The sequence below is a fragment of the Lipophrys pholis genome (assembly GCF_963383615.2).
Source record: "Lipophrys pholis genome assembly, chromosome: 14".
NCBI lineage: Eukaryota > Metazoa > Chordata > Actinopteri > Blenniiformes > Blenniidae > Lipophrys > Lipophrys pholis.
Window position 1 is genome coordinate 921,105 of NC_137633.1, and position 18,013 is coordinate 939,117.

The following is an 18,013-nucleotide window of genomic DNA, read 5'->3' on the forward strand; positions in this document are numbered from 1 at the left end:
CCCCTGAGAGCAACTGGAAGACGAGGCTGCTTATTGGAAGCAAAGACCGGCTGCAGCTACATGATGGAGCTCGACTCGTCCACGGAGGAGAGTTCAGAATCTTTGGGAGAAAATAAATCCTGTACAAGGACTTTTACTTATGTTATTTTATATATTTTTCATACATCTAGTATATGTCCATATATATATAAGTGCAGTATCATATTGCTTTGCTTCTCTTGTTTACCATTCTCTTAACTGTAAACAAATTGAACAAGTACATGTAAATACATTTTGAGGAATTCTGATAAAAAGCCCAGTTGTAAGCCGCATATAAATATCCTGAAGCAAAAATATATATTGGCATCATGAGTAAAATACGATCAGTATCAGACCAAAATTCACTGGACTCATTATGTAACTCCCTCATTCTTCCATATCTGAGTCATCCCACTTCTTACTTCAGGAAAAGGCCGTTCAATAAATCAAGCTGATTCCTTAGCTCCTGTCGGCCAAATCAAAAACACAGAAAGTACACACTATCGTCCACTTTAATACACAAGCATGTTTTTGTATCAAATATACTTAATAATCCTTTCAAATGTGTCAAATATACTTTGAAATCCTTCAAATGAGTGGTGGACGAGACGTCCAGGGTTGCAGTTTTGTGGACGAGTATTTGTGAATACCTTCAGTACAGCTGGATGCAGAATACAGTCACTGATAAAACCACAGTATTCTGCTTGTGGTTACGACAATCAGACGAACATCATAAATACGATGTCCTGAATGTCCTCTGGAAAAGTCCACCTGCTTACGTAAATGACGTCTGACGAACTGAAGTCTTCCAGGGCGCCGGCGCTCAGGAAACGTGTTTGTGGGTATATCTGTGTGGAGGCGCCGTTCGGCAGCGTCCGTGTGTCGGCAGCGTCCGTGTGTCGGCAGCGTCCGTGTGTCAGCAGCTGCTCCAAAACCTGCAGTAAAACTACTAAAAATACTAGATGGCGGTTTGAGCCATCAGACGCATCAACAGCGGGATTCGGTCTGCAACCAGCCCATAATAAGCTCGGCTATTTTCTCCTGGAGACGCCCACTCTCTGTCCTCAGTCAGCACCATCCAGGCCTCCTGGCTGCTTCCACGGCAAGGCAGCAGCACAAACGTCAACTTAGCCCAGAGGGGCGAGCAGACTCTGGCAGAGTCGTCCTCCGAGGCTGCAGATTTACGAGTCGTCCGTTTCCTCCTCGCCGTTTAAAACTCCACCCAGCCGGATCCAGTCCGGCCCCCCAGTGACCGGCAGCGAGAGGCTGGAGTACCACGCACACCTCAACTGAAACTCTGGACCGCTTCAGGGAGCAATGAGCCAAAATATTATAACCACCTGCCTGATGGTGTGAGGCTCTGTCTTCCTGGAGGCTCAGGACTTCACCAAACCTTCAGACTTGGTCAAACTGCTCGTCGTGTTGAAAGCAGTCCTGGAAGACTGGGCCTGCCCGACCAGGAACAAATCCAAACGGATCTAAAACTGTCCTGAAAACATCCCAGACTACTCTCAAATGCATCAAGGACTAATCAAGTCCGTCCAGACCTGGTCTCAGATGTTCTCCAGCAGATTCAAACACGTCTCCTAAAATGTTTAGTGTCACAAATAAACCCAAATCTTAACAAAGGTGGAGAAAGTGAAGACCTCCGACTGACTCTCAGCTTCAGTCCCTTCCTGAACCACTCTGCTGTTTCACTAGTTTCAAAAGTGTAAAAAAACTGCACGTTACGTAACTCCCGTTACGTTTCTCTAAGTTAAAAGAATTCTCAGGTCCCACGAGTCCCGTTACGCCTCCGAGTCCTTCAGCGCCTCCTGGAGGACGTTCCAAGACGCAGTTTACTTTTATTTAACTTCACACACTTGAGCCGAGGGGAATATTTGTTTCTGAGTGTCTGGGAGGACGTTTAAAACTACATGAGGACACATAAACCACAGCCAGAGACCGTTTAGCAGCTGAGCTCTGAACAAGGAGTTAAAAACAGCTTCAAAACACAGATTGGAAGGTTGTACTGAGCACGAGTCTTTATTTTGGAAGGTTGTACTGAGCACGAGTCTTTATTTTGGAAGGTTGTACTGAGCACGAGTCTTTAATTTGGAAGGTTGTACTGAGCACGAGTCTTTATTTTGGAAGGTTGTGCTGAGCACGAGTCTTTATTTTGGAAGGTTGTACTGAGCACGAGTCTTTATTTTGGAAGGTTGTGCTGAGCACGAGTCTTTATTTTGGAAGGTTGTGCTGAGCACGAGTCTTTATTTTGGAAGGTTGTGCTGAGCACGAGTCTTTATTTTGGAAGGTTGTACTGAGCACGAGTCTTTATTTTGGAAGGTTGTGCTGAGCACGAGTCTTTATTTTGGAAGGTTGTGCTGAGCACGAGTCTTTATTTTGGAAGGTTGTGCTGAGCACGAGTCTTTATTTTGGAAGGTAGTACTGAGCACGAGTCTTTATTTGAGGCTGCTTCAGGCACTGAGGTCCTGAGGAACTTCAAATGAGGCTGGGGGGCAGATGCCCCCTCAACAATGAACACAAGCAGGAGCCTGGGGCAGTTTTCCAGGTCCGCTCTAGATTTTACTCTGTTTTTTCTTTGACACGAGTGAAACTAATTCCAACCTCTTCAGAGGACACGGCGTCTCCAAAGTTCTAAGCTGACGGTCCCTGACAGTCCCTGACGGTCCCCGACGGTCCCATCCCTAACGGTCCCTAACGGTCCCCGACGGTCCCATCCCTAACGGTCCCTAACGGTCCCCGACGGTCCCATCCCTAACGGTCCCTAACGGTCCCCGACGGTCCCTGACGTACACGTTCCTCTGCCTCCATTAAAGCTAGAAGGATCCCGACCATACAGTACCAAACAGTTTACCTTTAGGCTGCTGAAGGCTTATGGACGGCAGTGATCAAAAAGTAAAAAAACGAAATACTTTCTTTGTTGATGGATTATCTTGTTGGGGAAAAAAGAAAAAGGAGAAGGACCCAGTAAGGAACCCTGAGGAACTCCAAAGGTTCCTGACGCTACGCCCAACGTCACCAACCCTTCAAAAATCGGTCTTCCAACATGCGAGACGTCCGACCCCCTCCGAGGGAGTTTCTGACCCGGCAGTGGGAACCAATGTGTGAGTGGACCCCAAACCTCGGGGGATCAGATCAAACTAATGATCAACGTTTTAAAAGTGAGGTTACTGGTTAACGTCTGTTAAAGAGATTAGAACGATGGAGGAAGTGGTTACGTCAGGTTCTCTCAGGAAACTTTACAAAAGTAAAACTGTGCCACCGTATTTTCAAAACCTTTTATTGGAAGTTTAAAAGCTGTGAAAATCTGTTTGGAGAATAAAAATAGTCCTCAGATTGTGTAGAAGAGTTTCAGTAAGTCCCGTTGGCCCAAAACCTTCTCAGGAATGAAGTGCTGAGGAGGTGCGAATAAGGTTGTTGGCATTCAAAGTTAAAGCTTCATCTGTTGGTCTCTTTAATATCGTTTTTACATCCGTGGCCACGTTAAATCGTTGCTTAGCACTCGCACATAATTATAGCAGCGCAATGGCAGAAGACGGCACGTAAACACTCACAAGAAGATCTTTTTCTTTATTCTACATCTCATTGATTGCAGCTCCCACTCAGAAAATCCCCTTTAATGAGCTGGTACACTGAGAGAACTGAGAGAAGTGACGGAGGGTAAGTGGCCGTGAAAAAATCCTGATCTCATTAGAAAACATCAGCCAGAAATCGAACCAAGTCACACAGGCGCTCAAACCATCGAGTCCCGAGCTGCAACAGAGCTTCTCAGATTAAAACCACAGAAAGACGAAGATGAACCGTTCAGTGGAAGAATTCATCGGAAAACCGTGGAAACTAGGTTCTTCACCAGCAACCAGTACGGAGACTGAGGAAGTCGCCTCAGTTACTCAGATTCTGAATGAAGATCCTGGGTAGAAGTCTGTGGCCTGGTGTCACACAGTGAGAGGAGTTCACCCAGAGATTACAGCACATGACCTCAGATTATCGCTGAAAAATCCTAAAATCTTTCGAGGTCCACAAACTCTAAAATCTCAAACCTGACTGATGAACGAGACTCACGTGAATTTCATTAAAGAATTCCACAAATGTTCACAATGTCTCATCCACATTCATTTCATACTTTACAACAGATGCATAAAATTACCTGCAAACAAACAAAGTTAAGGATCAAACCGGGTGAATATCGGCCAGACAGAAAAAAATTGACAATTTAATCAAATGTATTATCAGTTTTCATTCATTTTTGATAGAAATATATATCAAAATAATAGAACGATAAATGTATTATGTACTTATTGTGAACGACCTATGTGGCCTACCTGCAATACCTCCACTCACCACCAGGGGCATGAGGCCCACACCCAGAAGCTGAAGCGTTGGACTTTATGTATTTTCCTTTGAAATCTTGAAATAACTACACTTCCATTCTTCGTTTGCTTCTTCAATTTGTTTGATCAAACCAGCAGCAGTTCACGTTAATATCGGACATAATAACGTGCTTTGTTTGCATAATGACGAGTCGTCACTTTTGTAACTTCATACAGTCAAACCTGCCGTTATGAACTTGGAGGACTGAATCAGATCTAAAAACTAAAACATCAAGTCGACATGAAACACAGGAAACCATCAGGAAGACGAGCCAAATAAAGAAGGTCTGGCCAAAACTCTGCTGACATGATTTAAAGCTCAACATGAGACGATTCAGCGGTTTGACGGATTAAATCTCCAACAGGTCAAATGACTTCCACCCAGTGTGGCGACCCCCACCATGGTGGAGAGAAGAGCTTTTAATGTACAGTCTGAAAGTCATTAAAGAAAGAAGATGTCCACATGGGGACACAGAGCAGGTCCAACAGCTGAGAGTCCAAGAAGGAAAAAAAAAAAGAAAGTTTTTGTTTTGGAAGAGAAACGTTGCAGATTGAGTCAGATTATAGGAACAGGATTGATTCTAATCGGAGTTGAGCCACAGAGTTAGAATCAGACAGTTTGTTTGTCTTCTGACGACGTGGCAGACGAGTCCACACTTCATGCGGTCAGACACCGAGTCCGTCAGAACAACAGTCCTCATGACTTGGACGAGACGTTTCCTTCATGTCCCCCGACAGGGAGACGTGGACACAGTCTATCACACTGGACTTCAGTAGGATGGAACAAAGCAGTAGAAGGAAGGAGAAGAGGGATTGATTTGAGTGGTTGTTAGTTTTAATTTCACTGGAAAAGATGGCGGCGACTCCACCCTGTGTCAGCGTGTCGGAGAGGACGGAGACATCTTGACGGAGACACAGCAGACTGATGAAGTTCAGTTTGATCTGTTTACTTTACGTACGAATTTAAGATTTGAACAGTGACGGTGAAAAGGTTCAGTGGACTTTGTGTTTTATCCTCAGTCACTAGAGGTGGAGGAGGAGGGTGGAGGAGGAGGGTGGAGGAGGAGGGTGGAGGAGGTCGGCTGTCTCCAGAGCGCATGGTGGTGCAGAGCTTCCACACTGCAGCTTTACGAACGACTGTCACTGAAGTATTTATGTGTTTACTCTGAAATTACACTGTTACTCACTTTGTCACAATTAATAAACAATCAGTTCTAATCTCTATCACTGATAATCAATCAGTTCTATCCTCTATCACTGATAATCAATCAGTTCTATCCTCTGGATCATTAGAAGGTGATACTATGACATATGAACATGGTTCTATGGTTCTATGGTTCAGCATTAACGTTCCACTAAAGAAACATCTAGAACGCTGCAGTTTGGCCGTTTATGATCACACGGATCAATAAGTCTGATAGTCCACTTCACCATCAGCACCACCAGGTTCCTCGTCTCCATATGTTCTGCTCGAGGTTCTAAGTTGTCGTAGCGGAACCAACATTCTCCCACAAAGTTGATTTCTTTACATCACAAACTTTGGGTGGGAAGCGGCGTATGCATCTTCCAGGACCTTTAGTGCTTCAGCAGCTTTTATAGACGAGGCTTCTGGGCTTTTATTTTCTAACAAAACACTCAACGTGTAAACAAACAAACAAACAAACAAACAAACATCAGCTACGATCACAACTACTATCTGACACGGGCTGGTTTTCATCACAGTCTATCGACCCGACGTCCTCGACCCGACGTCCTCGACCCGACGTCCTCGACCCGGCTCGCGCTGCGACGCCACCGAAATACACACAGGTAGGAGGATTTAAAGGGCCGGCGACAAGTCCAGACCAAGACTAGCGCATCCCAGTACCAAGACCAGATCTGTTCACCAAACCCAGCAGCACCAGCGAGGTGGAAAAGCGGCGCCGTACCTCGTCAACGTTCTCGAAGGCGTTGATGATGTCATAGGGCAGACAGGACAGCAGGTCGATGACGAACCAGGTCTTCAGGTAGTTCATGCGGATCAGCTTGGGGTCAGAGATCACCTCGCCGCCGGGCCCCACGAAGGTGGTGTGGAAGTTGAGCACGATGTCCACCAGGAAGATGACGTCCACCACGCTGTCCAGCACCAGCCACACGATGTTGTTCTGCTTGGTCTTGAAGGACACGTTGTAGGGCACCATGATGGCCGTGTAGAAGGTGAGGATGAGGATGACCCAGTCCCAGGTGGTCTTGAAGGTGCAGTAGTGGAGGATGATGTGTGGGGGGGTCTTGGGCGCCTCCTGCTTGTACTGTGGGAGGATGTCGGAGTTGAGCTGCAGAACCTGGAGACCCAACAGAGCAAGAAAGAGACTTTCAAAAAGAAATTCCTCAAATCTTCATCCCTCGCTGTTTCCACGGCTTTTGGAGGAGCGACTGTTTCCTGTTACAACAATAAAATATATATGTTGCTCACTTTTGACTTTTAAATGCTAATTTTCTGCCTTTATTTAGACTTCCTGTTTTAAAAGAACCTACTTCCTGATGAATGACAGAAGTGTGACTCATCCTGTGAGCTCCAGGTCACATGATCAGTCCCAGGTTGAACCGAAGTGTAAAACTCTTAGACTGAAACCAGAAAGGAAACGACGCATCAGGTTTAGACCAGCTAACCTGTTTGGATGGTTTAAAGTGTCTAGAGTGAGACCTAACCCTAACCCTAACCCTAACCCTAACCCGAACTCTAACCCAAACCCGAACCCTAACCCGAACTCTAACCCTAACCCGAACCCTAACTCGGACCCTAACCCTAACTCGAACCCTAACCCGAACTCTAACCCGAACTCTAACCCGAAATCTAACTCTAACCCTAACCCGAACCCTAACTCGAACCCTAACCCGAACTCTAACCCGAACCTGAACCCTAACTCGAACCCTAACCCTAACCCTAACTCGAACCCTAACCCTAACTCGAACCCTAACCCTAACCCGAACTCTAACCCTAACCCTAACTCTAACCCTAACTCTAATCCTAATCCTAACCCCAACCCCAACCCTAACTACCCACAGGTTGTTCTGGACTAGATGAACTCTGGTTGTACATCTTTAGACCAGGTTTTCTTTGATAGAGGAACAGGTTCCGATGCTCTGGGTTTGTTCTGTGTTTCTTTAGTTCTTCTCTTTTCCAGTTTCTTGTTGTCACTATAGTTTTATTAAACTACTTTTCAACTTGGTCTGAATTGGTTTTAGATTCTATTTATTCATAATGTGCTGCTATGTGGTGCGAGGAGAAGTTTCCCCGCTGCAGTGGAAGATGTGTGTATTTAGAAATACATTTAGCCTGAAATGAGACAAAAAGCCTCCGAAATGAGAAAATGTTGAGATGAGAGGGAGCGAGAACGAAGGAGCTGCATTAGATCCAGAGGAGGTTTGATTTCCTCTGCAGGCCACACAGATCACACATTAACCATTCAGCCCATTATTTATACAACACATTACTCTGTTTGTATCTGCGGAGCGTTAAACTGTAATACGCTCCGCAGCCGCACACACAATGACTGAATAATTATTCCTATTAAAGAGGAAAAAAAGCTAAATACACACATCTTCCACCGCTGCGGGTAGTACTTCTGTTAGAATCACTGCTGCTGCACCTCTGAGGCTTCCTGTGTTTATGCTAATGCTCATCATGCAGTGATGCACAAATGAATACTGAAGCTACTGCTGGTACTGCTGGTACTACTGGTACTGTACAAAGATGTACAGATAATTAGAAGTTATATCGGTCCCCTACACAGATATAGAGTGATATCGTAGAACTCTGGAACAGAGACCCACCATGCTGTGATTCCTGTTTTCAACAGTGTCAGTAACTGATTACTTTTTAAAATTAGTAACTCTTTACTTTTTCAAACTGTTGTAAAACTGCAGAGCTTGAATTTTATCATCACCTTTTGTCAACCATCTTCCTCCTCTATCATCAGATTATCGAGCATCTTCCTCCTCTATCATCAGATTATCGAGCATCTTCCTCCTCTATCATCAGATTATAGAGCATCTTCCTCCTCTAACATCAGATTATAGAGCATCTTCCCCCTCTAACATCAGATTATAGAGCATCTTCCTCCTCTAACATCACATTATACAGTATCTTCCTCCTCTATCATCAGATTATAGAGCATCTTCCTCCTCTAACATCAGATTATAGAGCATCTTCCTCCTCTAACATCAGATGACCATTATTCAGACTCGACATCATCCCAGGTCGTGCAGCGTTTCACACCTTCATGAATATTCACTCACTTGTACACGATAATTGAAACTAGTGTTGTTCCGATACCAATTCTGTGTCCCGATACCGATACCAGCTTTTAGTGTGGTATCGGCCCCCCGTCCCGATACTGGTATCGGTATCGGCCCCCCCTCCCGATACTGGTATCGGTATCGGCCCCCCCTCCCGATACTGGTATCGGTATCGGCCCCCCCTCCCGATACTGGTATTGGTATCGGCACCACACTAATTGAAGCGATACTAACGGAGGAGAGAAGACTGACTGGAATAAGAAGGTGAAGATCAACTAGATTCATGGAAACTTTTCCATCCAAGCAGCAAATCAAAACGGTGAAAAACACTGAACTCTCCAGCTGTGTCGTTCAGACGATGGTACACCTGCCTCACCTACCTCACCTGCCTCACCTGCCTCACCTGCCTCACCTGCCTGCCATTGATGAGCCCAGGAAACAGGAAGTAGGAGCGTCGGCTTCTCACTCAGACTCTGAACGGTTTCCTCTCTACACCACTGGGATTTCCTTTTGAATCTCTCCATCATCCACTACGTTCACTGCTGCTCTCATTCCTCTGATGCCCCCCCCCCCCCCGTTAACCCCTCAGGTATCCTGGAGGCAACATTTAGCTGAAAACATAACAACCACCACACCTCCTCACCTCGTGCACTGAGCAGGGATGGATGGTTCACATCGACCTTCATGAACTTTGGCAAAATAAGACCTTAGCAACCTTTCTTCTCCTCCTCCTTCCTCCACCACGAAATCTATTTTCTAAATTTCCAGCAGCAAGTCACAATCATGGAGAGTGCCCACACCACCCTGCTGCCGCCTCGGCGCCAGCCATGAAATATTAATGACAGCAGCAGGAACGCTGTGCCCAACAAGCACAGCCAGAGGGAAGAGGAAGCTGGCATGTGAGTGAAAGTAGAAGGAAGTGAGGGATGGAGGAGGAGGAGGAGGAGGAGGAGGAGGAGGAGGAGGAGGAGAAGGATGCACAATCTGAGGGCGTGGCCCTCTATTATTGCAAGAACACGTCGATGAGAGTGGTTTCCACTTTAGGAAAATGGTTTGAACGTGGTTGTTAATATTTTATTCGAGGGTTTATTTGTGCAGAAATAATGCAAAGAGCAGAAGCTGCTGCTGGAGGAAGAGTTTAGAGGAAGTGTGAGTGAGCCGCTTCCTGTTTAGAGGAAGTGTGAGTGAGCCGCTTCCTGTTTGGAGGAAGTGTGAGTGAGCAGCTTCCTGTTAGGAGGAAGTGTGAGTGAGCAGCTTCCTGTTTGGAGGAAGTGTGAGTGAGCAGCTTCCTGTTTGGAGGAAGTGTGAGTGAGCCGCTTCCTGTTTGGAGGAAGTGTGAGTGAGCCGCTTCCTGTTTGGAGGAAGTGTGAGTGAGCAGCTTCCTGTTAGGAGGAAGTGTGAGTGAGCAACTTCCTGTTTAGAGGAAGTGTGAGTGAGCAGCTTCCTGTTTGGAGGAAGTGTGAGTGAGCTTCTGGTATGGATACAGATATCACTGCTGTTAGAACAGCATTCCTCAATGGTGTGTGTGTGTGTGTGTGTGTGTGTGTGTGTGTGTGTGTGTGTGTGTGTGTCTCACCTCAGCCAGTCTGGACTGCTTGTGGCTGCTGACTTCATGCTTTCCGATCGGCGCCAGCTGCTGGAGTGTGTTGCGGTTGTTGGTGAGAGCTCTTGTGAGCCGGGCAAACTTGGTCCAACCTGCAAAGACGAGACGACCATTAAACTTTCAGTTGATCTGATTCTACTGGCTTCCTCCAAAGGGAGGAGGTGAACAGAGCTGAGAAAGAAGGAGTGTCAGGAGACCAGAGCGTCTCGTAGAGCCGCTCTGCAGAAGGTGTCCTTGAACGCAGGGTTTGTCCCTCCGAGGGTGTCCAGTGTCCCGTGTCCTTCAGGACGTCAGAGCCCCACAGCTCAACACGCTTCACCTTGATACCACAGCCGAGGCCACGCCGCCACGATCAGGAGTTAGACGGGCCCCAGAGGGTCGAGGAGGTTCCATGTTCTCCCCGGCTGCAAGTCGCCATGACGCCTCCTGTAACACGTTACTTCTGATTGTAACACGTTACTTCTGATTGTAACACGTTACTTCTTATTGTTACTTCTGATTGTAACACGCTACTTCTGATTGTAACACGTTACTTCTTATTGTTACTTCTGATTGTAACACGCTACTTCTTATTGTTACTTCTGATTGTAACACGTTACTTCTGATTGTAACACGTTACTTCTGATTGTAACACGCTACTTCTTATTGTTACTTCTGATTGTAACACGCTACTTCTGATTGTAACACGCTACTTCTTATTGTTACTTCTGATTGTAACACGTTACTTCTGATTGAAACACGTTACTTCTTATTGTTACTTCTGATTGTAACACGCTACTTCTGATTGTAACACGTTACTTCTTATTGTTACTTCTGATTGTAACACGCTACTTCTTATTGTTACTTCTGATTGTAACACGCTACTTCTGATTGTAACACGTTACTTCTTATTGTTACTTCTGATTGTAACACGCTACTTCTTATTGTTACTTCTGATTGTAACACGTTACTTCTGATTGTAACACGCTACTTCTTATTGTTACTTCTGATTGTAACACGCTACATCTTATTGTTACTTCTGATTGTAACACGTTACTTCTGATTGTAACACGCTACTTCTTATTGTTACTTCTGATTGTAACACGTTACTTCAGATTGTAACACGTTACTTCTGATTGTAACACGTTACTTCTGATTGTTACTTCTGATTGTAACACGTTACTTCTTATTGTTACTTCTGATTGTAACACGTTACTTCTTATTGTTACTTCTGATTGTAACACGCTACTTCTTATTGTTACTTCTGATTGTAACACGTTACTTCTGATTGTAACACGTTACTTCTGATTGTAACACGCTACTTCTTATTGTTACTTCTGATTGTAACGCGTTACTTCTGATTGTAACACGTTACTTCTGATTGTAACACGTTACTTCTGATTGTAACACGCTACTTCTGATTGTTACTTCTGATTGTAACACGTTACTTCTTATTGTTACTTCTGATTGTAACACGTTACTTCTGATTGTAACACGTTACTTCTGATTGTAACACGCTACTTCTGATTGTTACTTCTGATTGTAACACGTTACTTCTGATTGTAACACGTTACTTCTGATTGTAACACGTTACTTCTGATTGTAACACGTTACTTCTGATTGTAACACGCTACTTCTGATTGTTACTTCTGATTGTAACACGTTACTTCTTATTGTTACTTCTGATTGTAACACGTTACTTCTGATTGTTACTTCTGATTGTTACAAGAGATCTGGAGTCGTCACACACAGCACCTAGACATGACTGTGTGAATAAAGTTGAACTGAATTCAACCCTTGTAGCCTCATTTCACACACACACACACACACACACACACACACACACACACACACACACACACACACACACACACACACACACACACACACACACACACACGACTTCAAAAGGTCAAAAATCAAAGTAATAAGTTGAATTATAAAACACTGTTCAAATTTCTGTATGAAAGCACATCAAAGTGCAGACTAAAATAAAAAGTTAGATGAAATATGAAGTTTTCAACAGAGTAAAGGCTGAACAGCAGCAGAAAGTTTAACGTTTATCAAACAGAAACAATGAAAGAAAACATGTACCAAGACAAAGAACAAAATTAAGATAAAACGGATAGAGACAAATGTAAAATAGAATTTTAAATAAAACTGGGATCTCAAACTGCTGTATGATGTATTATAATAAAATCTTTTGATTTAAACTTAAATAATAAACGACTTGGTTGTTTTTCTGCTGAGCAGACGTCTAACAGAACTCATGTTTCCTCTGCGATTTGACTGCTGGTGCAAATCCATTTGTCTTCTGGTCCTGGTCACTTTGTGCTGTAGAATTATTTTTAGACATTTGAAACACGACAAACAGTCATCCAATCACGTGAAGGGATAAAAATGTATAAACAAACTGAACTGATCAATATGAAAGTCCACGTTGGGTTTCTGGTGTTTGGTGGACCGGCTGGTCCAGCAGTGGGAACAGAACAGACCCGGGTTGTTGTTTTTGGGTTTTTTTTGGTTTTGGGGGGTGGGGGTGGGGGGGTGAGGGGGGGGGGGGGGGGGGCAGCTCTGACCGTACGGCTCTAAAAATAAAATCAAATGCTTCAAAGAGCGCAGAGCGGCACAGCACAGATCGCCATCGACCCGACCCTTTGAGGGAGACCATTACCAATAAAAAGTGGACTTTGAAAGAGCTTTTAACCCTGCGCCCTGCAGCCATGTGACACCCCCCCACACACACACCCCCACCCCCCACCCCCCACCCCCCACCCAATGGAGGCTAATTCAGCCCCTCAGTTCCCGGTGCAGCCGTGTGAAAACAGCCCAGAACAAGATGGATCAGAGGCAACGTCCAGTTTATTCTGGGCACTGAAACTCAATCACGTCTCTCCTGGAGGGGAAACTGCTGCTCTGGAGCTCATTGAGCTTCTTCATTCTCACACTGGCTTCTGTTCTGGGATTCTCTACGTACCGATACTGCCCTCTGCACAGATCATAAAGCTCAGCGCCCTCAGCCAGAACAGATGCTCGCAGGAGCAGGAGTATAAAGGACGGTTCAGCATGTTGTTGAAAAGAATCTGTTAGAGAAGAGAAGCGAGGCTCCGTCTGCACCACCAGGTCTCCAGGTCTCCAGGTCACCGGGTCTCCAGGTCTCCAAGTGGAAACCTTCATGGTGTTCTGGCCGTGGGTTTACAGTACAAGACTACGGAAAGCAACCAGGCTCCAAAACACTCCGGCTGGTGACCATGGAAACCAGGAGAAACAACTTTTCTGAAACACTGATAACTGTGCATGCAAACCACACACACACACACACACACACACACACACACACACACACACACACACACACACACACACACACACACACACACACACACACACACACACACACACACACACACACACACACACACACACACACACACACACACACACACTAACAATTAACTCCCTCATATTTTGAAAGTGAACTGGATCACAATCCAGATTTGGGACCGGATATTTTCTGGATCATCATGTAAACTCACCACCAGGAGGCGCAAGAATGATCAGGAATATGCATTTTCTTTGTTATTGTTAATATATTGTTATTATTATTGTTGTTGTTGTCAATCTACTGAGCATGTGCAGAACAATTACACTCCGTTCTCAGTTGAAAACCTTGTAAACAACCCTAACCCTCAGGATGGATAGATGGAGGGAGGGATGGATGGATGGATGGATGGATGGATGGATGGATGGATGGCAGGATGGATGGATGGATGGATGGCAGGATGGATGGATGGATGGCAGGATGGATGGATGGATGGATGGCAGGATGGATGGATGGATGGATGGCAGGATGGATGGATGGATGGATGGCAGGATGGATGGATGGATGGATGGCAGGATGGATGGATGGATGGCAGGATGGATGGCAGGATGGATGGATGGATGGCAGGATGGATGGATGGATGGATGGCAGGATGGATGGATGGATGGATGGCAGGATGGATGGATGGATGGATGGCAGGATGGAGGTTTAGTGTTTGTAGTTTTCCTCCAGTGGATGTTAGAAGTGCTTCTGCTGTCCGTCCTGTGGACTGTCGGCAGAGAGAGGAAACCAATATTCTGCTTTCATAATAGAAACACTTTGATCACGGCGCCAACTAGAGGACTGTCTGGGTGGCGTTAATGTAAAGACGAGCTGCACCTCCTGCCACAGCTGGACAGCAGAGCCTCGCTCAACCTCTGCAGGACACGTAAACAAACGCTGTCCTCCAATAATTCTGAGGCTCCAGCTCCAGTCCACCTCAGGAACGTGACGGAGCGTTTCATCAGGCGGAGAACCGTGGAAGTGGCAGAAAAAAGGGATAAAAATAACACAGCGGCAGAAGCAGTGCAGTGATTCTGATCAGTTCCACACAGAGGACGACTTCCAAACTGACTGCAGCTCACGAAAGGCAGAACATTTCTAGACGACTCAGCCATTTGTCTCTCCGTGGACATTTGATCAGGACGTCGGCACCGCGGAGCGACGTCGCCCAGGAAAACCCCGTCACGCTCTCCTGATTGGATGTGTGCTCTCAGAACCAGCTGGAAACACTTCAAACTCTTAAGACCAGCTCGGATAATGTCAGAGAAAAGCCTGCTGGAGGTCTGGTCTCCACGGAGACGGACAGCAGGGGTCAGTGAAGAGTTTGTCCTGTCAGCTCGACGTTCTGCCCTCAGCCAGTAAAACACTTGAAGCATGAAGCGAGACTCTGTCAGCAGCCAGAGAAAAACTCTCTTCACCAGCGAGACGCTGAGTACCAGGGCCCAGTTAGTACTGCTCTACCATCCCAGCTGAGCTTTAGGCTCCAGAGGCACCAGGCTGACTCTCCAATAAGACGAGCCACAGGGACATCATTGGCCCACTGGAAAAGCCCATCGATGAAAACAACAAGCCAAATGTTCTTTCATTTATTTACGTCATACCGTCTTCAGCAGAAAGTAGTACTTCTACTGAGTAAAAAGTCGTCAGTAGTTGTAGTAGAAACGTGTTGCTGTTTGAATATCTGCTGTACTGTAGTCTAGTCCTGTCTCTCTGTCCTGTCAGTACTGTAAGGTCCAAGGAAACACTAAAGCACTTTTAAAGAAACTTAAGGATCCAAGTTCACTTTGTAAACTTCTGGTGTGAAAACCAAGAAGAATATATTGAATATATTCTGAAATGTGTCCGTTATGTGGAATAAACATGTCCACCTCCATGTGTCTCCGTCCATGATGGAGTCAAACACAGCGATTCACCACCACAGCAGCTCAGAGGCTGATAAACACTCATTTCAACACTCCTGTTCACGTCATGTCAATCACTGTTATCTTTAGAAAGTGATGTGCAATTTGCACTAAAAGTGAAGCCACAATGTGTTTCCATGATCAAACTCTTTATGTGGCTTCATGAAGGAGTTTGTATGGAGCAGAACAGCCTCCAGCATCGGTGTCGACCGCCGGACGCTGGAATACAGCCACTTTATGACAACGAGAGAAAACCAGGATCCTGAAATAGAAAAACCCTCCCGTCTAATCAGTCTGTGATTAGAAAACTTTAGCAGGCGGCGCTGAAGACGTCTCTGCTCGAAGCTGCTAAACACAAATAAAGCTTGACTTAGTTTTCCATGTTCAGTTTGTAACCGTACGTCAGAGAGACCGAGGACGTGGAGAACCAGGCCTCCTGCAGCACTGCTGCTCGTATGTCTGGACTCAGCTCCTCCACGGAGACGAACCAGATCAGGGAAACACCAAGTCAGGTTAAAGCTTCTGCACCACCTCACACTGAATTCATTCCTTCACATCCTGAAAGCTGAGTTGAGGCGGTTGTGTGGTTCTGATCACCTGAAGCGTCTCGCCCTAACCCTAACCCTAACCCAGCAGCCGTCTACCTGTACAGGTGCTGATGGAGCAAAAACTGAAACCTGCAGGGCCACATGTTCCCTTTAGAACAACTTCACTCCGTCACAAGACTCCTTTAGGTTGGTTTGTTCCTACGTCGTCGACTGAACCTGATCGCTGCTCTCACTTTGATAAGGACCAGCAGGGTCAGGGTCTGGGTCTGAAATAATGCTGATCGCTCCTCAATCATTCGCACAAAGCTGGAGAAGTCGATCTGCGACGCAACGACGTCTCCTGGATGTGATTAAACCAAACCAGAGCAAAAAGAGCAGGACAGGAAATGAAACTTCAGCCAGTTTTATCTCTGGTTCTGGAAGAATCCTGGTTCAGGTCGGGGAAAGAGAGACGACCTGCTGGAAACATCTGCTGCAGCAGCTTTCATTCTGAAGTTCAGCTGAAGTGATCAGTTCGTGGGAGGAAGACGCTCTTTAGTCTCTTTTCAACAAATCAGCTGAAACCCGAGTAACTGTAACCGAGTAACTCATTTCATGACAGTACTTAGTTACTAAACGTTACAGCAACATTTACTTTTTGGGTTATTGTTGAGATTTATTCACGTCCGTTTAGAAAAACTGCAAAGATGATTCTGCTTCAAGGAGTCGAAATCTAAGGAGTCATTCTGATGATAGAGTCCATCCAGTGGTTCATCGTCTCTGTCTGAACTGGACCTCCTGTAACCATGGAGACCAGGCCTCGTTTGGATCTGGAGCTCGTCACATGACAAGAGCTCAACATGGCATGAAGCTCCTCCGAAGCTCTAATGACACGTTCAGCCCGTGTGCTTCACGTGTGGCCGAGCACACGCAACCAAGAAACACGGCAATCACACGACAGCCGAGAGCAAACATGGCGGCACGTGTTTACATGAGCGTGTACATTAAAGAGGGAGGACGGTTCAGCGGGGGGTGATCCTTGTCAAAGGGCAAACACGCCCTCTCAGCGGCGCCGGGATCCACTCCCGAGGCCGCGAGCTGACACTGCGCATCAGTCAGGGAGCAGAGGACGCCGCCGCCGCCGCCGCCGCCCACATCTCCTGTGATTCCTGACAGCGTCACAACTTCCCCCGACGCGAGCCGACAGCCGGAGACGCTGCAGCAGAGCAGGAAGACGCAGCTCCAGACACCACGTTGCATCCAACAAGCAAAGATCCTCCTTTCACAGGAAGAACAGAGCGAAGAAGACGAGGGGAAGGAAGAAAAGAGAAGATCTGAACTGATCCGTCACAAAGTCAAAGCTGTGAGAAACTAATCAAAGCTTCCATGGAAACAAGAGGACAAACAAACAAATAAACAAAGATCAACAAGTTGGTAGTAACCAGTCGTTCTGCACATGCTCAGTACAGCCAATCAGAACAACGTTTCCTCCGTGGTGTCATGACTCCCAGTCCATGTTCTTCTGGACTTTTATTTTGACGGTCACTGTGATAACAACCCAACTTGGCACTTTTATTTTGACAGTCACCGTAATAGTCCAACTTGCCACTTTTATTTTGACAGTCACCATAATAACAATCCAACTTGGTACTTTTATTTTGGCAGTCACCGTAATAGCAATCCAACTTCTGTCTACTAGAATGTCCGTGTCGTCCCAGTGTTCATGTTTAGAGCTCATTGTTCTCTGCTGTGTGTGTGTGTGTGTGTGTGTGTGTGTGTATGTGTGTGTGTGTGTGTGTGGTTTCATTACTAAAGCTAACAACAGCACCAACTAGTGGACCAACATTGAAATTACATAGTTTCTGTGTAAACGGACATCGTTTTCAAAATGTTACTGTTCTGAAATGAAATTGTGTCGACGGGGCCGAAAACGACGGCGTCTCATCAGCGGGTCGTCTTCCAGATGTTTG

At 45.8% G+C, this 18,013-nt stretch overlaps 1 protein-coding gene across 1 annotated transcript in view; it reads right to left on the minus strand.

Moving 5' to 3' along the window:
- kcnh5b (potassium voltage-gated channel, subfamily H (eag-related), member 5b) overlaps positions 1-18,013 on the minus strand; it is a gene marked incomplete at both ends in the record, with an annotated part of 101,120 nt that overhangs the window by 67,951 nt on the left and 15,156 nt on the right. The window contains 2 exons of the mRNA XM_080479545.1: positions 6,320-6,712; positions 10,246-10,364. Coding sequence (XP_080335671.1) covers positions 6,320-6,712; positions 10,246-10,364 — 512 coding nt within the window. The remainder of the gene's footprint in view (positions 1-6,319; positions 6,713-10,245; positions 10,365-18,013) is intronic.